General features: G+C 44.3%; 1 protein-coding gene across 1 annotated transcript in view; it reads right to left on the reverse strand.

Annotated features, from left to right (window-relative positions):
- NIN (ninein) overlaps window positions 1–25,351 on the reverse strand; it is a 54,713-nt gene that overhangs the window by 6,460 nt on the left and 22,902 nt on the right. The window contains exons 7-25 of the mRNA XM_029963614.1: window positions 23,675–23,811; window positions 22,143–22,283; window positions 21,826–22,000; window positions 21,114–21,224; window positions 20,238–20,327; window positions 18,975–19,128; window positions 18,512–18,633; window positions 17,746–18,272; window positions 13,767–13,892; window positions 12,878–12,947; window positions 11,929–12,144; window positions 11,466–11,579; window positions 10,147–10,269; window positions 9,517–9,630; window positions 8,374–8,520; window positions 7,404–7,583; window positions 6,576–6,725; window positions 6,172–6,270; window positions 3,119–3,310 (exon numbers count right to left, since the gene is read on the reverse strand). Of these exons, the coding sequence (XP_029819474.1) occupies window positions 3,119–3,310; window positions 6,172–6,270; window positions 6,576–6,725; window positions 7,404–7,583; window positions 8,374–8,520; window positions 9,517–9,630; window positions 10,147–10,269; window positions 11,466–11,579; window positions 11,929–12,144; window positions 12,878–12,947; window positions 13,767–13,892; window positions 17,746–18,272; window positions 18,512–18,633; window positions 18,975–19,128; window positions 20,238–20,327; window positions 21,114–21,224; window positions 21,826–22,000; window positions 22,143–22,283; window positions 23,675–23,811 (2,988 nt within the window). The remainder of the gene's footprint in view (window positions 1–3,118; window positions 3,311–6,171; window positions 6,271–6,575; window positions 6,726–7,403; window positions 7,584–8,373; window positions 8,521–9,516; window positions 9,631–10,146; window positions 10,270–11,465; window positions 11,580–11,928; window positions 12,145–12,877; window positions 12,948–13,766; window positions 13,893–17,745; window positions 18,273–18,511; window positions 18,634–18,974; window positions 19,129–20,237; window positions 20,328–21,113; window positions 21,225–21,825; window positions 22,001–22,142; window positions 22,284–23,674; window positions 23,812–25,351) is intronic.

Genomic DNA, 25,351 nt, shown 5'->3' on the forward strand with positions numbered 1-25,351 from the left:
TATACATCTAATATCCCCTACTTTATGTGTATACATCTAATATCCCCTACTTTATGTGTATACATCTAATATCCCCTACTTTATGTATATATATCTAATATACTCTACTTTATATATATATGTAATATACCCTACTTTATATATATAATGTAATCTACTTTATATATATGTATCTCATACCTTATATATATTTATCATACCTTATATCTCATACACTTTATATAAAAATATATACTGCATTTTATAGATATAAAATATATACTACATTTTGTAGATATAAAGCAAAATAAATTTATATCTATAAATTCCATATAGTTTTATATCTACTAAACCAATATAATACATTCCTTATATATAAAATCTATATAATACATTTTTTATATATATATACACACATATATATAAATAAAATCTCATCTCCTCATACATTATATGAGTGTGTATATATATAAAAAAAAAAATCTCACAAGGTTGCCAAACAACATTTGTGAAAAAAACGTAGCCCAACTGACCTTTAAAAACCTTACATTTCTATTTTAAACCTAATTTTAAGTCTTGCCCTCAGAGTGAACAAGCAGCTGCTCAGGGGCCTTGTGGGTCCCTTCCAACTGTGATTCTGTGAAATCTGAAATAAAGACCTGAAAAAGGGGAAGTTGAGCAGCTCTAAGTACCCTGAACAAAAATACTGGTTGGTTCTAAGAGAACTTTGGGAAATACTGGGTCATTAACAGGCTCCCAAATGTAGTTTTTGAGCAAGGAATGTGAGGTAAGGAAAAAAAGAATTACAGCATCAGACACAGCAGGAACAGTCACTGGGAATTCAGAAGAGTCCAGAGAGGTCAACACAGTAAAAACAGTAATAATTTAATTTAATTTAGTGAAATTTCAACATATGACAGCAGCCTTTGGGGGAAAATAGCTCAAGAGTGACTGTAAAATGAACGAGAACACAGACCACCACCACAATCAAAAAGCAATGAAAACTGCAGAGCAGGACAAACACAAAATAATTCCATTTAAAAAAAAGAAAAAAAAAGGGGAGGGGGGTAACTCTGGATACCTCAGGATCTAAGAAGGCTGCAAAATGCAAAGCAGCAGCAAAAAATTTTACACAGAAAGCAGGGAGATGACCTGACCTTGTACTCACTGGAGGAGAGGGATTAGGATGGGAGTTTTTCAAGGTGCTAAAGGGGACATTAAAATGGACATAAACTCAACTGAATGTTAAGCCTGGCAATCAGGATGGAGAAGAAAAGTCGACAGTGAGAATTAAAGCAGGAGGTGCTCACAGAAATGGTGAAGTTCAGACAAACAAAAACGATTTTTTGGCCTTGTTTGTAACTGTAGAGTGCATGTTTTTAATAGTATTTTAGAAACTTTTCTAGCAAAGCCCACGGGAAAAAACCTGTAGGAAATGTTAGGAACCAAAACAGCCATTTACTACAAGAAAAAAAAAAGAAAAAAAAATGAAGAATTAAGTGCATTAGTGCACTGACAGAAAAAATTTGCAAAGCCTCTCTGCAAGTACTTTTAAACTCATGGAGCTTTCCAGAATTAAAGCTTTTCCAGGAAACGCAGAAGTGGATTTCTCTCTGGAACTCCAAGTTCCAGGATGTGACTGGTTTGCAGATTGTTTCTGCAAAAGCAAAAAATCACAGAGTCATCACTCCTAATGCAACACCAGCACATTCATCTGCAGCTGCCACTGCTGCAATATGGCTTTTATTGATTCCTAAATTAAACTGCACGTTCCACCCTCCGTGGGGTGGGACCAGGTCCATCAGCACCTCTGAAAAGGACATCAGATCACAGTCAATTTATTCCTATTTATCCCCATATTGTTTCCTTTTATGTTCCTTTATTGAAGGGACATTTTGATCTTATGCCTTTCTTTAAAAAGAACTTTCACTCCACATTTTGGAAACTTTGAGAACTGTTTACTGCATATATTGTCTCCAAAATACCTTTTTTTTCCCAGGAATACCCTATTTTACCATGTTCAGAGATTTTTGAGCTTCAAACTGTTGGTCTTATTATTATTTTTTAAACTGTAACAACAACCTAAGTTTAAAATGTAAGAGTTTTTTTTTTTTCTAACAGATTAATAAACAGTTTATTGTATTTTATCCAATTAATCTGTTTATCTAATCTAGATAAATATCTAATCTAAATACATCCAATCTAATACAAATATTTAGTATTTTATCCAAGTTATTTAGAGCTTTATCTTTTCCAGTGAGATAAAGCTGTAATATTATTTTAAGATGAAGTTAGAATATTATTTAAAGACCTATGGCCTGAGCCAAAGCTTTAGAGATTCATTAACTCTTTGAAAACAAAAAGGATAATTTAGCAAGCTCAGTCCAAAGCTTAATTTTTATAAGGGAGATGCAAACTTTTCTATCTGTTGCCTATAGTTCAATTATAATAAATAATTCAACAATAAAAACTATAATAGTTTTGCAAGCTAAAAAAAAAAAATAAAAATCAAAATATCACTATAAGTGACTCTGCCCAGTGTGGGCAGTGGATGTAATTAATGTTCCTTGGAACTGGTTTTCCTCAGAAATGCCAACATGGAAGTTTCTCTGTAACATTAACGACGTTCTCCAAACAAATGTCTTGTTTTATGGCCAAATCATGAAGATTTGACCTTATAAAAAAAGGACTCATTTGTTCATATTCTGCCCCATCACAACTGACAGAATTCCAGGTGACAAAGCCAGCCCAAACTGGGATTTTATGGGATGGATCTGGTGTGGTGTATTGTTAAAAATAATAGTTCCAGACATGGACATTAAATAAACAAAAAAACCCCTACAGAACACAGAAGGATCAGGAGGAGAAAAGCCAGTTGAGTGTGGATGGGAGTGGTTTGGGTTCCAAAAAGATGGAGAGCACTTCAGAACTAAGCTGTGGCTCAGGTTAAAGATGTCAAACAGCCTCCCTTCGTACAGACTTTGGATGGAATGAGTTTTCCTTTTCACTTTTGAACTGGCATAAACGGAGAAGGGATCTCATCAGAATCGGGGGAGGGGGGGAAAAAAAGAAAAACCCAGGACAAGTGGGTTATCCTTTAAAAGTTGAACCCCCTGGGTCAACGGGAGCTCTGCTTTACCTGCTGCATGTTCGTGTCCGAGGGTCGGCTCTCGAGCTCTTCCTGAAGACGTTGACTCCTCCTCTCTGCCTGGAGTAGCTGGTGTTGGAGCTGCAGGAACTGTTCCCTGGGCACCACGGCACAGCCTTGCTGCTGGAGCTCCCAGGAATGCGGGCTCTGGCTACGCATCCCGCTGGAGCTGGAGTGGAGCATCTGGAGAAGAGGGATAAAAAAAAACCCCCATAAATCACCCGTGGGCACGGCCGGACCTTCCAGCGATGCTCCAGACATCAGGCTGCTTCTCAGATTTCTTGTGGGCAACAGAAGCAAGCCTGAACTCAGCAAGAGAAGCTCCACGGACGACTTTTTCCAAGGGGGAAAAAAAAAGATGCAGCTACATGCAGTTCTAAGGGAGTTTGAGCTTTGATCCACCATTTCAGACCTGAATGATAAACCCACTGAATTTCTGGTGAAACCTGTCAAGGTTTAGTTTAGGTGAGCTTTAACTTAGTCCTTCTTAATGTTCCATTTTTATTTTAACCTCCATCTCAGCAGCTCTTCTAAAAATAGCACCTGTTTACAAATAAAAGCACTGAAGTTGTGCTGGTTGTTTCTAGTCTTAAATTTAGGATGGAGAGAGAATATTCTCCAAGCACAACAAATTTTCAGGGCCATTTATGATGACTTCAGCAATTTGATTCCATTAAATTAAAAATTCAATATTTAAACCCCTATGGATCTTTCCATATGTTCACTACTAACTGTAGAAGTATTGAGAGCTAAGGAAATAATAATAATTTTCCACAGGAAATAATTTAGATTTTTTTTTTTTAGACTAAAGTAAAACCCAGGTAAGTAACTCACAGTTGTAAGAGTTTATAATACTAAAGAATTCCAGACCTGCACAGTAAAAATAACTGATGTTTCAGCTAGAATTTGTATAACATCAATAATTTCTTCCCCAGTTGATAAATTCTCACTTGTTGTCCCAAAACCGTTACTCTGTTCCCTTAGGAAAAGGTGTGTAAGATTATCTTAGCAGTTTTAATTTCCCTTTCACAAGTGGTTTTAATTTCCTTTCACTCATGGTAAAATGAAGCCTCAATTTGAAGTCATATTTCAGTGGGTGAGTTCATCTATAACTATATTTTACAATAGTGCAGCTCTTCTGTTACCACCTCTAGATAGATCTCTGCTGGCCCAGGTAAACAGAAAATAGGTTTACAGGTACTTTAAAGTAAAACTATTTGTATTTTTAAGTTATCTGGGGGGGTGGTTCTCCTGAATCAACTTGTCTGGAAAGGAGCTGTTCTTATCCTGACAATATAAACAGTGAAAATAATGAGCTTTTTGTGGAATTTCTTTAGGGGTTCCTGTCCTGCTGTGAAGCACACGAGCATCTAATGAAGAAACAGTCAATCAGTGTTAACAGCATCTTAAAAAACAAATACCAGCGAAACAATAATGAAAACAATATAGTCCTGCTGTGTTTATCTGTGGGGGAAAAAAAAAAAAACCCAAAAATGGAGCAATAATGAACTTGCTAAACTATTGGGATGATGCCAAGTGGGATCACAGAGCAGTTAATTTAGGGATACACTGGACAGTCTGGTGGAAAAGCATGCAAGTACCAGAGGTAAGTATGCAAACACCTTCAAACCTCACAGTCAATGGGTTAGTAGGAAGCCACTTTTCATTTTTTCCACTTTCAAATTTAACTATTTTTTTACTTCAGTTGGGTTATTTCTCTCCATTTTTCAGGCGGTGCCTTTAGGAATTTTCAGCTTCTGGGGGCACAGAATCAAATTGCACAGACAGTCCAAGTGAAAAATCAACATTGAAATGAATAGTGGCTCCTTTATTTAAAAAGATGCATGGGATAAAAGGAAAAACCCGTTAAAAAAAGAAATAAAAGAAATGTTTTCTCCATGCTATGGCAGTACATCAAAAATCATTGCTCTACCTTCGCACACTATTTCAGAAAGAGAACTGCACCCTTCTCTGCTACTTCCAACCACTGAGTTCTAGCCAGGTTAGCCATGAACAAAAGGAGAACAGGCACAAAAGAGAGAGTTAGAAGGCACAAAATGTTACATACACACCTGCCTGGAAAACATTAAGAGGAGGAACAAAATCCCACGTGCTTGAAATACACATTTTAGCAGAAAACTCAATTCCCTGCTTGGTGCTTATACACTGAAGGGTTTAACAGTGCTTGGCATTTTCCCAAAGCTTAATTAAGACTATATAAATAAAAGCACAGGGAATATAAACAGTCTTTTCATTAACTTGTCAAAATCTCGTACTTACTAATCAAGTTTTCACAGTTTTATAACCAATTACATTGTATATTCAGCATAATGTTTCCTACTTGCTGCCTTGATGAAAAACATGAAGTCTCTTAATAAAGTGTTGTAAAAGCCTCATCTGGAAGATGCTTTGATTTATAGCAAAAGCCAAAATTGTGGTTCTTTTTTTTTTTAATATTATGTTATAAACTCAAAGCCAGGACATCAACTGAGAGACAACTCAGAGGTCTGGGCTGAACCTTAAGGCTCACACTAAACACAGTTGAGCTCTGTCCATTCCAAGGACTCCTCAGAGTTACACAGTTTTAATATCCAGCATCATTTGCAGCCTTTGGAAGAATCTCAACTGAAAATTTCGAGGCATGAGTGGAAACAACAGTAAAATGCATAAATTGTTGATTTATCACGATAACATTACAAGGCTTAAATTCAGAGCAGCATCACACAAACATTAGTCAGGAAATCTGAGGTGACACGTTTTAGGAAGGAAGAGGGGAGTGTTTGCCTTGCCTCAAAAGCACAGAAACAAGTTTCTTTGCTATTTGCTTTTACATCTGAAGCCTTATGTGAATTATGATAAGCCACAGCATTTGTCACGCTCACATCTTGGTCATGAAAGATGAAGTTAAATATTAGGAGACATTAGTTCTTCCAGTTTCAATCTGTTTTCTCTGTTCCTACACATCTAGAAGCTGTTTTAAAACAAATCCACAGGCAGAGTGAGACAGGGATAAAGCCCCACAGTCAACACTGATTGAGAAGTACCTCCATTAACTGATCATCCAGCTTGACTTGCTTTTTCCTTAGCCCTTCATTTTCTGAGCTGGTTTCCAGTTCACGTTCCAGAGAATTCATCTGACTGATCTACCAGAGACAAGAGAAGTTTCCTTAGAGAAATAGAAGTTGGTTATTTTATCTGGGTTTTTTTTAATTTTTTCTCCCCAATACTCAAGTCATGAACCATTAAAGACAATTCAAGACTAAAAAAACAGGAGTACTTGGACAAATATAATGCTTTTCCACAAGTGAATGTCACCCTGCAGATGCACAAGGCACAGTCAGCTCCTTGGGACAGGGCTTTGTTTTTTTTTTTTAAAAAGACAAAAAAGCACAAAACTGGGAGGAAAAGAACAAAGTTACAGCTTGTCACTTCACCACCCAAAACTAACCTTCCTGTTTGCAGATGACAACTCCTTCTGCAGCTGCTCACACTCTCTCTTCAGGCTCAGTTTCTCCTGCTCTATGGCTTTGACAATGCCTGACTGGCTTTGATGCTTTTGGTGCTTTAGGGAAAGGATTGTAGATTCCAGCTGTCGGATCTAAAGACAAGAGCAAATGTGGAAAGATGTTCCAGGTGATCCAAAAAAATCTATTTGCATCTAACTTCATCTACAGTACAGAGCAGCAATTGATTTTGGATTCACAGAGTCCCAGAATGATTGGGTTGGAAGGAACCTTAAAAGCCCAGCTCATTCCAACCCTCTGCCATGGGCAGGGACACCTTCCACTAGCCCAGGTTGCTCCAACCTGGCCTTGGACACTTCCAGGGATCCAGGGGCAGCCACAGCTTCTCTGGGCAAATCTGGGGTACTTTTGACATTTTAGCTTTGAGCATCTTGTCCTCCCCCTTTCCCTTTCTCTTTCTTTCCCTCCCTTCCTCCTCATAATCTGCCTATTGCTGCGAGCCAAGAAATTGCACAGGAAGAATGCTGGGAATATTAAGAATCTTTTTTTTTAAAAGAAAAAAATGAAAGGGTGTTAACTGGAATTTGGACCAGAGAATTAACGGGAGAAGAATTAAGGGGATTTTCTTTTAAAGAAGAGAAATATCCAAAGGGTGCTGGGGAGTCTCCACCTCTGGAGATATTCAAAACCTGCCTGGATGTGATCCTGTGCAACCTGCTCTGGGTTGCTCCAACAGGGGGTTGGACTGGATGACCTCCAGAGCTTCCTCCCAGCCCCAGCCCTCCTGTGATCCGTCCCCTTGCTCCGGTTACCTTCTCCCTGGAGTGAGCCAGGTCTGTTTTAGTGCTCTGCACTTCCCTCTGCAGCCTCTCATTCTCCTGCCTGAGCAGGCTCTGCTCCCGATCCGTCAGCTGCTCCACTCCATCCCAGGGCATTGGCCCCTGCTGGTCCTGCAGCCCTGGGGAAGGCACAGCCCCTTCCAGAACCCGATTCTTAAGACAGACAGAATTGCAGGGTTAGGCCTTAAACAAAGAAGCAGATATTTCCTCTATTCAGGTGGGTTTTACGTGGACTTTTGGCACCTGCAGACTCTAAAGTCGCAGGATTCCCGTTTTCCTCCCAGCCTACACGCTGTTTTCTCTCCTAAGAAACTCAATGTGCAAAGCCCAAGTGCTTCCCTCCAGTAAAATCATGGATAATAACTGAGTGCAGAACAAGTGCACAGAGTTCAACACCACAAAAAAAAAAAAAAAAAAGGCAATTTGTGCTCTGTTTAGAGCAAAATAGGACTCAGTGTTATATATTAGTCAGTAATAGCTGAAATTTAGTTCCTGTTGTACCATTCTGAAACAGCCTCTTTTCCATGTGGACATTAAATACTCCTTAATTACAGGGCAAACAAGCCAAATTACTAACTGAACCCATAATACCAGTCCTGAGACTGCTGTCTACAACCTCCTCCAGTTACAAATCCTCATTAGTTCAGAGAGGCTGGCATAATTCTCTACCTTTCAAAACTAAGTTGGACTGGAAATTGGACCCTCAGTCAATTAGTTTGTTAATTTTTATAGTTGATAGGTGCAAATCCATGCATTACCCACAGAATTGGGTTTTTATCTTTGGCAAAAGGTTTCTTTCAGGGAAGGATGAGAACTCAGATGGATTGACCTTCACATTCGACGCTTAAAATAATAAGTTTTCTAAAAATCAGTTGAAAATCTGCACGTTATATACAATATACAACAATTACAGCTATCTTCTGAGGCCCCTGAAGCCCTTTACCTTTTCACTGGTGCTCTGCAGTTGCTTGTGCAGTGACACCACCTCTTGTTTCAGAGTTTCCTTCTCCTGCTGCGTCACCTGTAAGTCAGATTTCAGTCGGGACACTTGGAGGTTGGTGCTCTGCAGTGTTTCATCAAGGCTCTGAACCTGTAACAAGCAGGAATCAGCTTTGCTGGACCAAGATTTCCTGTCTGTGGACCAGGTGCCACATGTGTTTAGGATCTCTGATGGAAGGAGTGAAGGTACAGTGCTGACAACCCCCCCTGAAAATGGTAAATTGAGTTTCTCTCTGCAACTCCCTGACAGGAGGGTGGAGCCAGGTGGGGGTCAGGCTCTGTTCCCAGGGAACAAGTGGACAAGAGGAAAATGGCCTCAAGTTGCACCAGGGGAGGTTTAGAGTGGATATTAGGGAAAATTTCTTCATGGAAAGGGGTTGTCCAGCCCTGGCAAAGCTGCCCAGGGCAGTGGTGGAGTCCCCACCCCTGGAGGGATTTAAAAGCCATGTGGATGTGACACTTGGGGATGTGGGTCAGTGGTGGCCTTGGCAGTGCTGGGGAATAGTTGGACTTGATCTTAGAGGGCTTTTCCAACCTTACAACTCTAGAATTCCAAATGATTTTCCAACTTTCTATTTATTCCAAGTTAGCAGCCATCCACCTTGAATACAGACACAAGGCTGCATTTAACAGAGACACCTTCCAGCCCTGAACATTTGCTGGGACGTGCTGGAAGAGAAGATTTCCCTTGAATTATTTATTCCTCCTGGCAGCCCATGGCCAAGGAGAGTGCTCAGCCAAGCAGCCAGATGCTCACACCCCTCTCCTGCACCAGGAGAGCAGAAGCAAAGTTTCTGCAGTATTTTAGGAACAACCAGGCAGAGTGAATTGGCACAAGTAACTTGGCTGTGGATGCAAAACAGCATCACTTTTTTTTTTAGGGGGGAGGAAAAAGTCCCTTGTTCCATTTAGAAGTTTCCTCTTGTCCTTTAAGAACATCACTCTGAAAGCCCATCAAAGCAGCCACTCTCAGCTGCACCACATCTTTGCACACATCAGAAGGGGTTTTTAGGGAAAGAAAGCACTATGAAAGATGATCAAAATGCTTTTTATCTAGGGTTATAACAAACAAATCACTATTTTGTACCTTTTCTTGTGAGATGGTGAGCTGTGCTTTCAGTGCCTGACTCTGCTGTTCCCAGGATTTCTGCTCCTGCTTCAAGCTGCTAATTGCACTCTCTAAGCAGCTGACTTGAGCTACCTGCAATGAGATTACAAGGGGAAGCCTCACTCAGGATTTTCTCTAACTCAGTTTGAGGGTTAACCCAGAGGGAGTTACAGCCACACAAAGAAAGCAGAAAAAAAACCCTCTCAGCTCCCAGCCTGAATTTCCACACAACAGGATCATTATTTATAGTGTGCACATGAGTTACTCTGCCCAAGTTCAGAGTTACAGCATGTTAAAGCTGCAATAAAAGTCCAAGAACACTGTCTTCCTTGTCCTGCTGCAGTATTTATACCCAGGCCTCCCTTTACTGCAACGTTTGGAATTTTCTACATAATCAAATTACAGTAAAGCTGTGCTCCAGAATTTAAGATTTCCTCTCTCAGACCAGCTAGGAAAAAAAAATTAAAAAAATCAGGCAGTGGCAATTCAGCCTTTATCTGGCTTGAGGGTAAGGAAAAAAAAAAGGATCCAAAGCAGTTTTACAGGTTGTGGTGATACAGATAACGACACAAGAATTTTAAGTGATGTGGGTTTGCAGTTCTTTCTTACCTTATCAATACATCTGTTCAGTTCCTCACTCAGGGCTTCTTTCTCCTTCTGCAGCTTTTCATTTTTCGTAATTAAGCTCGAAACTTCGTTTTGGAGGTCAGAGAGATCAGGGCATCTGGGCAGCTGTGGAAAGCAAACCCCTCACAGTTGTGTTTCTGTGCTGCTGCAGAAGTTGGCATTCAAGTCATGGGATCATGGAATGGTTTGGGTTGGAAGGGATCTTTAAAGGTTCATCCTCAACTATCCCAGGTTGCTCCAAGCCCCGTCCAACCTGGCCTTGGACACTTCCAGGGATCCAGGGGCAGCCACAGCTTCTCTGGGCAACCTGTGCCAGGGCCTCCCCACCCTCCCAGGGAGGAATTTCTCCCTAATATTTAATCTAAATAGACACGTGTGAAAATATGTGGAGGGAAAACCACCGTACTGCTGACTTCTGATCCTTTCCCCAACTGAGCACTCTGCCTTCTCCCAGGCTCTCCTGCCTTTCCTCACTCCATCTCCTGCCTGTAATTACATCCAGCCACAGTTCACTCATTACTGAACAGGCCTCAGCTGCTTTTGCTTTTTAAAGACCATTATCAACCCTGAGCATTGGGTGTCTCAAATGAGTGGTTTGCACAGAAAATGACTTTGTGGAGCCCTGATCAGGGAGGTGACTCATTTGTAGCCTTCATTATCTGTGTTTATTAGCATATATTTACAGCCAGTTGAACTGTGTTTATACAGGAGATAACTGAGCCCTCCAGGAAATTATCTCCACCCATATCTCCAGATGGATTTAGCAATAGGAATTCTCTCTGAGAGGACATGCTGGAAGAGCTCAGCCCTTAAATGGAGCTATATGGGTATCACCAATTACACAGAGAAATGCTCTCCTGTGGATCCCATTTGCCCTGTCTATTCCTTGATTAGAGCTTTAAATCTCTGTGCTTACCAAAGCTTCTCCCTGTAGATCCACTATTGCCAAAAGATTTTTGGCAAAGTCTAAATGAGCCCAACCTCATTTGAACAATTGTGCATTGTACCCAGAGACTGTTTCAAGAGGAGTTACATTCCCTTACTTTTATGACCTTTCTTTAAAGAAGTTAAAGAAATTAAACTTTTCTCAACCCAGAATACATTAAAAGATGGTGAGAATTATCTGATAGCACTCAAATGGAATCACAGACTGGTTTGGGTTGGAAGGGATCTTAAAGACCATCTCATTCCAAACCCTGCCATGGGTAGGGACACCTTCCACTAGCCCAGGTTGCTCCAACCTGTCCAGCACTTCCAGGGATGGGGCAGCCACAGCTTCTCCGGGCAATAGGATGCCATACCTGTTTTGTCTTCTCCAGCTCCTGCTTGAGGATGTGGTTCTCCTGCTCCATCAGATGAGCTTGAACCTTCATCTTTGACACCTCCACCTCCAGGGACGACACCAGATTTGAGGACTGCAAAAAGCAAAGGGCTCAGATTTCAGTTCAGGAGACTCACAGGGTACCAAAGGTTAAGCAGAGGATGCTGCAGCCAGTGAGAGTGGTTACAGCTGGGATGGCACTGGATGAACACAACAGCCATGCTGGGAAGTGCAGGGAAATATCTGACATAATTTTCAAGGCCAACCTGCACATTTTTACCTCCTGGCTTTTGGCTGCTGCCAGGCTTTCCTCCCTGCCCCGTGCAGGAATGTTTAAGCCAGAACTCAGCAAAGCTCAGCTCTGAAACCCCACACACACCCCAAGACAGGGATGCCCATTCCATAGCACCTGGAAGTCCAATTGTCCCGGTATAACCCTGTACCTTTCTTTTGGAGTTTTCCAGTTCCTGTTTCAGTACCAGTCTCTCCTTTTCCCATTCTTCCAGGGTACATTTTCCCTCTTCCCTCTCCTTTTGCTCGAGCACCCTTGCCAGCTGTTGATTGAGATCCTGCACATCTGCCTGGTTTTTGGAGTTCCTCTGGCTCAGTTCCGTATTTTCAGAGTCCAGCTGTTGGTTCCTGGTCTTCAGATCTGCCACCTGAGTGGGGACATCAGTGTCAGCTACGACTGATTTTCCACTGGGAACGAGGCTTTTAATATTTCCTTTCTATTAAGGGGAATAAAGATCTGACAAGTGTCACTCCAACAGTGACTCTGACCAGTTAATTGGCCTTAATTAGACCAGTTATATCAGTCACCCAGCACAGCACTGTTCCTCCTTCCCTTTGCCATGCTGATGTGGATTTTGAAGGTTATCCTAATAGGTTATTCTAAGAAGAATTTTCCTCAGCAATACTGAGAGGGACATGAATGTAAAAGCTACTTAAACCTTCTACTTTGGCCAGCATAACAAACCACCCTTAAAATAAAAGTAGCAATCACATGGATAACAGCTGGCAGCATTCCTAGAACCAGCCAGCTGGGAAATAAGCAGAGGCTGAGTCACATCATCTCCATTTCCTACGGGCTACTGCAAAGCATTACCCACAAAGACTACAAAACAAAGATTTAAACTTTATATTTCTATGAAATAAACTTTCCAAGTTGACTTTGGAAAGGGCTCTCAAGCCTCTGTGAGCTGGATAATTACAGCTGTTGTCTTCTCAGCAGGTCAAACAAGCCTCAAATCAACCCCAAGGAGGTAATAAGAACAGCTATCAAAGTTTAAATTTATAAAATGCTCGTTTTCCGCCGCCTTTGTGACCATCCAAGGAACAGTTTTTATACAGTGATGGTTTCTAGAGAGAAGGTTCTGGGCTCTGACCACACACCTGCTTTTTCAGGTTCTCAACCATCTTCTGCACAGCCACTTTCTCCTTCCTCACAGCCTCTATCTTTTGCCTAAGGAAAAACAAAAGCTCGTTAACATTAAAATCGCTTATGAATATATTAATTAAGATAGGACAAGAGGACACAGCCTCAAGTTTTGTCAGGGTTGGACACCAGGAAAAATTCCTTCACTGAAGGGGCTGTCAAGCCCTGGCACAGGCTGCCCAGGGAAGGGGTGGAGTTCCCATTCCTGGAAGTGTCCAAAAAACACGTGGATGTGGCACTTGGGGACAAGGTTTAGTGGTGGATCTGGCAGTGCTGGGTCAATGGTTGGACTTGATGATCTTGGAGGTCTTTTCCAACCTTAATGATTCCATGATTTTAAGAATGGGCTGGTTTTTAGCATCGTCAAAAATGATATAATTCTGGATATTTATTTATTGGCTCAGCATCACTGCTTTGCATACGTTTGGCAAGAATTCAACCCTCAAGGTGCCCCATGGAGGTCTTTTCTAGAAGAGAAGAATAAGTTCTGTACTTATCCAAGACCAAATGACTGGAATAATCTGCCACATGTGTGCCTTTCCCTGCCTTTGCTGAAGCACAAATAATTGCATCAGGTCAGCTCCTAAGTAGGTCCTGTGCTTGTGTGTGTTACTGGGTCATCTCAATGCCTACAGCTAAGCCTGGCTTCTAGGAATGGGCAGGGAGAAGGATGAGGAATAGCCTGACAACCTGCTGGAGATTTCCAACAGCACCACGAAACGAGCCCATTTCAGATTTGTAGAAAATCTCACGCGCGAAGGAGCTCGGAGAGAAGGGATATAAACCCACTGTACTGCAGCAACAGCCTGAAGGCACCACTGGGCACGTGCCCCAGGGAATTCTCACCTCATCTCTTCCCTGGATCCGTTTAGCTCCCTCAGCTTCAGGCTGGAAGCGCTTCCTTCCTCGTTTAACAGAGTCACCTCGTTTTTCAGAACGGCGTTTTCTTCTCGGAGCTTCTCGGCCTCGCATCTGGGGCAGGGGGAGGAGACAGTGAGAACAGTCCCTGTGTAACAATCCAGGGTGGAAAAAGTCCCCCAAGCCTGAGATATACCTGTAACGCTTCAAAGCAAAGCTACAGTTGGCTTGTTTTATGTATAAATAGTATATTCATATTTCACATTTCTTTAGTAAGAGCGCTCCCCAGTTCGTTAAAAAAAGGGGGCTCTTTTGGCATGTTCTTGTACAGTTAAAAATCTAAAAAGCTTCTATATCTTTCAGTCCTTAAGTTACAAATAGCTTCACCCCACAATGTGGAGATTGCCAGGAAAGCAAGCTGTTTCCCCAACTGGAACTCAGAATTCTGGGAACAGCACTGTTGGAAAGTGCCTTTTCTGTCCTCAGGCGACTGTACAGAAATAACTTAGCCACATTATGACACCTGAAAGAACAATTTCCTGCAGGAAGCTGGTGCTGAACAATAATCAAGCCACTTGTAGCCACTTTATCCATTAAAAAAAAATAAAAATCCTTGCTGAAATACAGCAGTTAAAAACAAGTAGGTAAAACCTATGATACTCTCTGTGTTATAATGGTATTTACCATATCAAACACCTAACTGGGAACAAAAAGCCACTATAATTCTCTTGTATTAACTTAAATATTGAGGAAAAGCAGAAGCCCTTTTAGCATTTCAAATTACCATAATTCTCCAGTATTAAGTGAAATACTGTGAAAAATAGGAGCAATTTCAGCATTCCGAGCAACACTCAGGACTAGAAGGGAACAAACGGAGTGAAGTGATATTAGTAAAAGCTAAAAGCAATCTGGAAGTGTTACCATGGATTTTGGACATGGAAATACAGGGGTTTCTGTATTATAAACTACACACTGTGATGGTGACTACGTCCACAGGACAGCTGGCAGGTCGCTCCTGGTTTACCACTCGGGTTAGGTCGTGGTCAGGGAGAGAAGCCACACACATTTATTTATTTATTTATTTATTTATTCCAACGGTGGTTATCCAGGATTAGAAGAGTTAGGAGTCCATGGCACTGCTTGCTACTCAAGAGTTAGACTAGAGTGGTTAATGCAGGAGCCGTGCAGCGTGTGGAGCGGTGGGTGGGATCGGGGTTAGTGTGGCTACGGCACGCCGGTGCAAGACTACGTTACCTCAGGATATCAACCTTCTGCTGCAGCTCAGTGCACGTGCTCTGCAAGCCCTGTGTCACCACGCTCCTCTCCTTGCCCTCGCGGTGGAAGGACGCGGAGTTTGGGATGCCCGGAGCAGCCGCCTTCTCCTCCCGGTCGGGCTTTTCCACCAACGCCCCTCTCGCCGCGCCGTCGCTCTGGGAATTGTCTTGCTGACCTGTGAACTCTGTGGGATGTTCTTCCAGCTTCCCACCTCTCGTGTCACTGTGCAAATCCACGTCTTGCTCTTGGACATCTTCCAGTTCTGTGATGTTCTGGAGGAGCTGCGTGTTTTCCTCCTTGAATTCGACGCTTTCCAGCTCGCTTTCTCCCCGTTTGCAATGAAGGCTTCTCAGTCTTTCCAGGTTGTCTTCTAGCACTTTATTCCTTTCAATTAACTGCATCATTTCAGCTTTCAGATCCTCGTTTTCCACCTGAATTTCTTCCTGCAGTGACAGAAGTTCAGCCTGTGCCATGGATCTGTCTTCCAACTCTTCGACCCTTTTCCAAAGCTGAGCTATAACGCTCTTCAGGTCACCATTTGTTGATCCAGGAGTGTGATCCAACAGGGAAGAGGCTTCACTCAGTTCTTCAGCCTTTTCAAGCTCAACCTGCAGCTTCAAAGCATCAGAAACAAACCCTTTATTTTTAGGAGCTATTCTCCCATTTAGTGGAGGAACCTTCTGCAGTCTAACATCGTTGTGTAGCATTTTTGCTCTGGGAACTTTCTCGAGATCCCTCTTTTTTGGCAGCAGAGGCACCCAAGAAAGCAGCTCTTGGTTCCTGTCACAATCCTGACTGCCATCAGCATCCAGAGCTGCTTCACTTCCTTGTATCCAACACCCCTGTGCCTTGAGTGTGTGGCCACATTCTTCCTCCAAATCTGAATCCACCTCTGTCAGATCTTCCAGGTCTGTACTGTCAGCCTCCAAAGGTGGAAGGACATTTGAATCCATTTCCTTCTCTGCATCTTGACAATCACTGGGCAACCCTTCAAAACTGGGATCCATTCCCTCTGGTTCTGAGCCGGAGTCGGAGCAGCCGGGACTGGGAGGTCGTTCCCGCTCCACAGCTCGGAGCCGGTGCTGCAGCCTGAGGATCTGGGCAGCCATCCTGACATTCTCCTTCACAGCCTGCTCGTGCACCTTCTGCAGGCTTTGGAGAACTTCTGCATCATCCCCCAGAGGTGCTGTACCAGGGCAAGAAGCAATTTTGCTCTTGGCTTTTGCGTACTCGCTCTCCAGGGCCCTGTAATGGCTTCGTAGGGCGGAAAAACCACGCGCCTCCCACTGCAGTTTCTGTATTTTCCCTTGAAGGGCTGAGATTTCCAAACTCATCTCTGCCTTTTCTGTCTCTGCCCTTGCACAAATGTCTTTGTTTAAACTCTCCAGAGCGAGAAGTCTGGAGTTGAGCTCCTCTTTCTCTTGCTTATACTCACTGTCCAGTCTCTCCAGCTTTTGCCTAACCAGCTTCCCATTTTCCTCCACCATGGATATTAACTCGTCTTTGTCCTTAAGCTCTTTTTCATGGTCGTTTTGGAGCTGGGCTATCTTCTCCCTCAGCTTTTTCTCCTGCTCCTCGGCAGCGCTCCTCAGGTCTCGCAGCTCCTTCTCGAGCTGCTCCCTCTCGCACACCAGCTTGTTCACCTCTTCCTTGAAGTTCTTCTCCAGGAGATCTCTCTCCTGGGTCAGGGCAGAAGAAACAGCCTTTTCATTTGCCAGGCTCTCCTTCAGGTGCTCGTGGGCTTCAGCGACCTCCTGAGCAATCTCATTCCTTTCAAACTCCCACTGGGATTTCTCCTCCCTTTGCTGCTCTGCGAGTTGACGCAGCTCCCGCTGGTAACGTCCTTCCAGGCTTTGCAGAGTCTCTTCATATCTGTTCACAAGCGTTTGTGTGTCCACAGAAAACTGAGTTTGTGCATGAGATGCTCTTCTGTTATAGTCACTTGCCATTTTATTCCTAAACACGGTCAATATAAAATATTACTAAACTCTGGGCTACCTCAAAGAGATTCAAAATGGCTTTTTGAATAAAACAAGCTGGAATAAAAAATAAATACCTTTTTCACTGAGTTTCGTACTATTGCACGGGTGTTTCTGAGAGCTAACGTTAAAATTGAGACAATCTGGTGAAACTTCAAAAAGGAGAACCTTTGGAAGAGTGTAACAACTCATGAAATGTCCTCAGAAAAGGTTTCATGGGCAGTGTGTGTCCTTTCTGTTCCTGTGCTGAGATTTGTGGGGGTAGATATTTTTACCCTTATCTCCCTCATCACCCCAGGATGGTTTTAGTTGCTTTTGATATGTGATGTTGGCTTAAAAAGCATTTCCCAGCCATCCCTTTCTTTCTTCAGCCAAGAACTCTGAAAACCCAGATGTTTTAGAAGGACAAAGCAGGGATTTGTAAAGCACAGGGATCCTGAACAGAGCTCAAGTTAATCACGCCTGGTTATGCTTTAACACCATTGCTGCCTCTGGGCAAGCTAAAAATTAATATAAATACCTGCTTGAGAAAGGTCAGAAGGGAAAAAAAAAAAAAAACAAAACCCTGGTGAGCAGCCCAGTGTTGTGGAATAGGACAGGGAACAGCAGTGTACGGTCACAACACTTGGAATTAGGTGTCATGGGTTCATCTGCACTAGGCCCAGCTTGCACACCACGCCAAGCCACGGAGGTTCAGCACACCAGACACTCACCTCTCCTCCTCCAGCTCCTGCTCGTGCTTCCTCAGCAGCTCCTGCTGCAGCTCTTCCTTCTCCAGGGCGTGCACCTCAGCCAGCCTCTTCAGCTGCTCGTGGAAGCCGCGCTCCAGCTCTCCCTTCTCCTCCCGCAGCGTCTGCACCAGGACTCTCATCTTCTCTTCCACCCAGACACCGTTCTGAATCAGTTCTTCCCGTTCCTGGCTGAACTTCTCGTTCACCTGCTCCAGTCTGGCCCTGACGTCCTCCTCGTGCTCCTGCCTCAGCAGTTCCTGCAGGCTGGCTTTTTCCTCCTCAAAACACACTTGTAGCTTGTTTTTCTCGTCGTTGTGTTTGCTGTCGAGCTCTTCCTGCTGTTCCCTGAGCGCTGCTGCCTCTCCCTGCAGCTCTGCTATTTGATTTTTGAGGCCAGTGATCTGCTTTTCCATGACATTCATCTCTTCGGAGTACTTCTTCCTCATATCCTCTTGCTCCTTTTCCCAGTGGGCTTTTGTCTCGTCCAGCTGCTTTTCATAGTGGCTCACCTGCAAAAGGAAAACAGGGTTGATTCATTCATTTCCCACAGAATATTCTACGGAGATGTCTTCCCCAATATTTCCATATCGTAGTTTTAATATATTCATTTTATTAAACATTTTGATTTACACGTCATCATCTTATATTGATTTCCCCTGCAAAGCTTTATTTCTTACTGGGATCACAGAATCCCAGAATGGTTTGGGTGGGAAAGGGACCTTAAAGACCATCTCATTCCAGCACTTACTGTGTCTTCAAGCTCCTGTTTGAGGTGATGTAGATCCCTGTGATGTTGCTCCTTCATTTGCTCAATGGCCATTTCTGCCTCTATGCTCATATTTAGTGGGTTGCAGTCTTCTGAACCAAGTCCTTTAGAAATAAAAATTAGATAGTAGTAATTCATATTAGAATAAAAACATTACATAACATATAAATATATAAAATTCTCAACAGAATTATTTCATCAATTTAAATTTGTTTAGGCAGCCACTTGCAGCTCTCAAATTCCCATCACAAACACAGACAGAGTGACTGAAAATATTAATTTCGGCTTTAAATATAAACCAGCAGCCATATTCCAAATCAACATTACATGTCAAAACAGAGGTGGTGATCAAGTCTCACTGGGAAGTTTTTCATGGAACTACCTCCCAGATGTTATCATCAACCCCTACAACACAGATCCTGGTCCCGGTGGAGACGTTCTTTACCTTGGTCAGGCTCGATCCCGCTGTTGCCGTGACTCTTCACGTCGATATCGAACTCTTCCGAGAGGGAATTTTTCAGGGAAGGCCTGAGCACTTTGCCCTGGGCACGGTACTCCTGCAGCTCTGAGTGCAGCTCATCGATCTGGTCCTGCAGCTCCTGAGAGGGAGGAAAGGGAGATCTGAGCGAAAGGAACCAAAGCAGCTGAGCATCCAACCCATCAACCATGAGACACTTAGGTGGGAATTACAGGAGGGAAAGACTTGTCAATAATCCATCATGCCACAGTCATCCCTCCTATCAGCAAAACAACAAGGGGGAATGGCTTCAAACTGCCAGAGGGAAGGGTTAGATGGGATATTGGAAAGGAATTCCCAGCTGTGAGGGTGGTGAGGCCCTGGCACAGGTTGCCCAGAGAAGCTGTGGCTGCCCCATCCCTGGAAGTATCCAAGGCCAGGTTGGGCAGGGCTTGGAGCAACCCGGGATAGTGGAAGGTGTCCCTGCCTGTGGCAGGGGGTGGAATGGGATGGACTTTAAGGTCCCTTCCAACCCAAACCATTTTGGGATTCTATGATGATTCTACGATGCAAAATGAAAAGGATCGTGCAGAACAGATCATAGAACCATAAAATCCAAGACTGGTTTGGGTTTGGAAGGGACCTGTAAGCCCATCTCCTTCCATCCCCTGCCATGGGCAGGGACACCTTCCACCACCCCAGGTTGCTCCAAGCCCTGTCCAACCTGGCCTCAAACACTTCCAGGGATGGGGCAGCCACAGATTCTCTGGGCAACAGACGAGCTGGTACCACTGCAGGCATCAGAAAGTAGGTATGTAAATAGATAACCTGCAGGCTCACCTCGAAGAAGTCTTTCAGCCATGCAAGATTTGGGGAGGAGAAAACAAACTTTCCATTCTCAGTTTTATTTTAATAAAACACCAGTGGTTTGGAAACCAGCAAGGTGTGGATATATCTGATTTCTGCTGCAAGTTCCTGCAACTCTGAATTCCTAGGGCTCCACAGACCCTTTCCCAGTCCACCCTTGGGGCACCTCATCCTTTTCAGCTTAGCCAGTTGCCTCTGTGGGAAGAGCTTTCCAAGCCCCTCTGTGCTGCTGTTTGCAGTAAGGATGTGGCACTTGGGGACACCACCAAGGTTAGTGGTGGCCTTGGCAGTGCTGGGGGTACGGTTGGGCTTTTCCAACCTAAATGATTCTGTGATAGTCTTGGTGAAGAAGGGTGTCAGGTCTCAGCTTTGGGCTCCACTTACTCTGCACTGCTGCTCGTACTCGCTCTTGATCTGGGCCAGTCTTTCCTCCTGCAGGAAAAACTCTGCACTGTTGGGATCCAGGTCACCAAACTGAAACACATGAATGGGATCCAGTTACTCACCCACCAAACAGCCCAGCTCAGCACAGCATGGATGCCATTCCTGCAGCCCATTCCAGCAGTCCTGCAGCCTATGCCTCCTCCCCTTCTATTTTTCATTTTAAATAAAGAAACTCTACTTCCCTGCTAGTGGGAAACAAAAAGCAACCTCCCTCAAAACACTGTCTGCCACCACAGTTCTCATGCTCCCTCTGATTTCAGTTTTCTAGTTTAGCACATGCACATCTCTGTACAATAAATAATCCCAAACTTTCGAGAAGCCTGGAAAACAGATGCTGGGTGGGAATCCCAGCATATGAACATTTTGTCTATGGATGCACAAACTCAAATGCCTTTGGAGAAGCTGATATTCTGATGAGTTTAAAGCAACACAGCCAGGATCAGGCATTCACTTTGATTTTCACATTATTTCAGCAGAGATGCCATATAACACTTAACTCCTCATGGATTCACTTCCCTGGAAAGGACCTGCATGTTGGGTTTATCCAAAATTTTGCACTGAGGAGGAGGAAAAAAAAATCCCCGCAGATTTGCAGGATGATTCCTTCATTCTAAGGCTTCCTACTTTAATTAGAGTAAAATTACAGCTAAGGTGGAGCATCTTTAATTCCCTTAGCTGGAAAGTAATCCATGTCACCTTGGTCCCACCTGGATAAGGACCCCAGGAGCCTCTGGCTGTCACTTAAACTGGCAGCTCGAGCGTAGAAACTTAAAAGGGATTTAATTCTGGAATCCCACCGGGAAAAGGAGGGTTTACCTTCTCAGCCAGGACGTTTTCCAAGTTCCTCTGCAGTTTGCTTGCCAGACTTTCACACTCGGCCAGTTTCTCTCCCGTTTCCAGCAGCTCGCTTTCCAGGCGGCTGTTTTCCTGGACCAAACAAAAACCCCCCCACAACACCCTCAGCATTTGGAGGAGGAAAATATAAGCTTGTGTTAACTCATTTGAAAAAAAAAAAAAAAAAAAGAGTTACTCCCATTCAAGCTGGAGCATGACACTGTTCCAAGCTTCAGCCAAAGACAGGAATTATGAATCCACACAACCCACTCCTGCCACAGCCAAGTGTGAACGCTGGACTTGTGATTAAGCATCAAAAGGCATAACAGCGAGATGTTTGGGGTTTGCTTTAGGTGTCTGGGGTGTTTTTATTTATTTTTAAAGCAATATTTTAAGCATTGTCAAGATGTTTTACCTTCTGGCTGGACAGAAAAAGATCCAGCAAGTCAGCCGTGCACACACACGCTCTGCACTTGATGGCAGCAGAGGTTTGAATTGGAGCCTTAGCAATCCAAAGAACAGCCCATGGAGGTGACCCAAAAACTGATTCTCATGGATACACATCCATCTGGCTGCTTAAACTACTTTTGGCCAGCTCCACACACACCATAACACATCCTCTCCTCAAGCATCGCTCCCCGCTCAGCACATCCCTCCCTTTCGGGGGAAGCCCCAACTCTCAGGTCCCTGTTACCTTCAGGGACAGGGCCAGGCGGTCCCGGATGTAATTCTCATCTGTTTTCAGCTTTTCAATCTCCTGCTCCAGCTCCAGCCTCTGTTTGTTGGCCTGCTGCAGGATTTGCTCCCTCTCTCTCCGGAGCTCGTTCTTCAGGGCCGCGATTCGCTCCTTGTACTCCTCGTCCAGCTTCCTACGGAGGCATCAAGAGCTTGTTTAAAGAAGAAGGTGGCAAGCAATGCTGGGAGTGAAGGCACCACCCATGTCACAAAGTCCCCGTGATGCTGTGGCAGCAGTGCCAAGGAGGAGGGGAGGGCTGATTTGGGACACCACACCTGAGGTTGTACTCGTTCCGGCGCTCAATCGCGGCGTGGTGATCGTCCACTTCGGAGGCCATCAGGGATTTCAGCTTCTCGGCCTTCTCCAAGTCCGACCGCAGCTTCTCCTTCTCTCTGGCCACTTGGTCAAACCTCTCCCTAGGGGAAGCAGAGCCATCCTGGGTTAGGTCACCCCTTCCTGCTCCCTCAAAGGGTTTTTTGGGGGAGAGGAGAACAGCTCGGAAAGCTCCCCAAGGGTCTTATCAACCGCATTTAGTTACTAGATTTGAACTTGCACCCACAGCTCCAGACATGTCTTAATATCCCCATAGGTCCTGAGACCTCAAGTTTCCCAAATTCATCAAATCCTGGACTCATTTGGGTTGGAAAGAACTTTAAAGATCATCCAGTTTCACCCCCTGCCGTGGGCAGGGACACCTTCCACTATCCCAGGTTGCTCCAAGCCCTGTCCAACCTGGCCTTGGACACTTCCAGGCATAGGGCAGCTACAGCTTCTCTGGGCAACCTGGCAACTTGCCAGGGCCTCACCACTCTCACAGGGAAGAATTCCTTCCCAAAAACCAATCTAATCCTGCCCTATGTCAGTGGGAAGCTGTTCCCTCTTGTCCTGTCCCTCCAAGCCCTTGTCCAAAGTCCCTCTCCAGCTCTCTTGGAGCTCCTTTAGGTACTGGAAGGGGCTCAAAGGTTTCCTCCAGGGAAGAGCCTTCTCTTCTACAGGGTGAACACCCCCAGCTCTTCCAGCCTATCATATATGAGTATGAATACCCTGAATATCTAAACTATTTAAAGATTTACAGTACAAACAAAACACCACACACAACTGGAGCTTGGATGCATGGCAGATGGATGCAGCAATCACAACAGGAGTAAATCCACACAAAACTGAGGGTGCAGTGCTTAAAGCCAGGGTCTCCAAAGTGGGGTGGGCAAGATGATCAATTGGTGTGTGGGAAAAAAGATTTGAGCTTCAGTAATACATATATATAAGTTATAAATTAATAAATACACACACAGGGAAATGTTTCCCATCTCCCACACTCTCTGAACAGAGAAACCTGCATGGCAAGCCCAGTGCAAAGTCAAACTGTGTTGACTTTCAAATGAAAAAAGGGGGGTTACACGGTGACTTTGTACCTTCCTCTCACGTCTATCACATGGCAAAAGATCTGGGATACAAGAAATCAGTTTGGATTAAAGGTACTGATAACAAACTGCACCAGCCTCCATCCTAAGCTGTGCATCCCTTGGCCATCCATGACCACTGGGAATAGCAGTGACCACTTCCACACTGTTCCCAGACCGGGAACACCATCCTGCTTTCATTTTTTTATTTTTCCACTATATTTTTCTGCAATCCTTGGGGTGAGTGTTCCAAAAGAAAAAAAAAAAAGAGACAGCTGGAAGTTTGGGAGGAATCTAAGAGAGAACTGAGCCTTCCAGTGCCACGTCCACACCACCATTCCTCAGCTGCCCCTTCAGTTCCTGCTTGGCCCCACGGAGCAGCACATCCAGCGATCCCGGTGACTCACACGAGGTGCCTGATCTCCGTTTTGAAGCTCGCCAGGGCTGCCTGGTGGACCCCATTCTTGGTTATTAGGAGCTCATTCTCTAGGGCCAGCGTCAGCTCCGTCAAGTTCACCTTCCCATCCAAGCTGAAGTCCAAAGCCTGCAAAAACAACGCGCTGTTAGAGCGGAACGAGCTCCCCCTGCCCCGCGGGAGCCTGGAGACGTTCGGACGGGAAGTGACAGGATGAAACGAGGAGGCTCAGAAGAGATCTTTGCTCGCTAATTAATCTGTCACAAACGCCTCCGGGGCAGACATCTCTGCCACCTCCCCGCGTTCCAGAGCTGCTGCCAGCTGTGGAGATGGGGAAGTGTCCCGGCTGAGCTGCAAGGCCAACAGGAAATTAAGCCCAGGCCTGATGAAATGCACCAATTCTCTAGAGGATCTAATGACAGCAGCCTTCCTAAACAACAAAGTGGTTGGAGATGTTGATGTTAAACGGAACCAGCCCTTGCAATAGAGGCAACACAAAACCAGGAGGGATTTGATGGCAAGGATCTCACCTCTTAGAAAGCAAGTTATCAGCAACCGCTTGGAATTTTATAGAATCCCAGAACGGTTTGGTTGGAAGGGACCACCTTAATGATGGTCTCATTTCAACCTCTCTGCCATGGGCAGGGACACCTTCCACTGGACCAGTTTGCTCCAAGCCCTGTTCAATCTGGCCTTGAAGAAAGGCCTTTCCTTTTGTATTCAAAACTCATATGGATGTGTCACTTGAGGACACATTTTAGTGGTGAAGTTGATGGTTGGACTCGATCTTAGAAGTGTTTTCCAACTTAAATGATTTCCTAATTCAATCTAACTCTGCAGGAGCACAAAGTAAAGTACTCGTGGTGGGGCTGCAACACTGCAGACACTGGAGAAACCACCCCAGTGGCACCAGGAACAAAGGAAGTTGCCAGTGGAAAGCAACATCAGAAGAGAAGGTAAAGGTGGACACACAGGTCTCGTGAAGATGGTCCCACGTTCTCAAACTGCCCTGTGCAAGCCCAGGCTACAAGTGGGTTTTAAAGCCTGAGCAATGACAGGGGTTATTACAACCTGGGTGTTCAATATCCACGTGGATATGCAAAGTCAAGGGAATCACAGAGTCAGCACTGCTGGGAACCCAGCGAGGGTCTCAAAACAGAGACCACCACGTGAAATTATCCTCTCCCATCCACAGCTTCTAGTGAGATGGACAGGGATGGGGTTTATTCAGGCATCTGATTTGCACCCCCACCACCCTTTTACTCCCCCTGACAGAACACTAAGGACTGGGCAGGGTTTCAAGTGCTGTCCTCCACCTCAGCACCAGCAATAATTCAGGTCACACCAGTGCTGAGAGGTGCAGCTATTCAGGGAGGGGAAGGAATTAAATTGCTTTCTAACAAATATAGGTGACCCCTTTGAGTTAAGCTGGAAATCACATTGTATTTTTATCATTAGCTTCCATCTCTGTGGGATGCACCATAAAGGAAATTATTGGAAATTTCACAGAACTGTCGTCACTAGCACTGGGAATTTTTATAGGATCATAGAATGGTTCGGGTTGGAAGGAGCCTCAATAATCATTCCCTTCCAACCCCCCTGCCATGAGCAGCTTAATTGTGTCTTGCCAATTCCAGTTCAATGAGTTCAACACAGTGCATGTTCAATA

This window comes from Manacus vitellinus, unplaced genomic scaffold (assembly GCF_001715985.3).
Source record: "Manacus vitellinus isolate BGI_N305 unplaced genomic scaffold, ASM171598v3 scaffold_103_pilon, whole genome shotgun sequence".
NCBI lineage: Eukaryota > Metazoa > Chordata > Aves > Passeriformes > Pipridae > Manacus > Manacus vitellinus.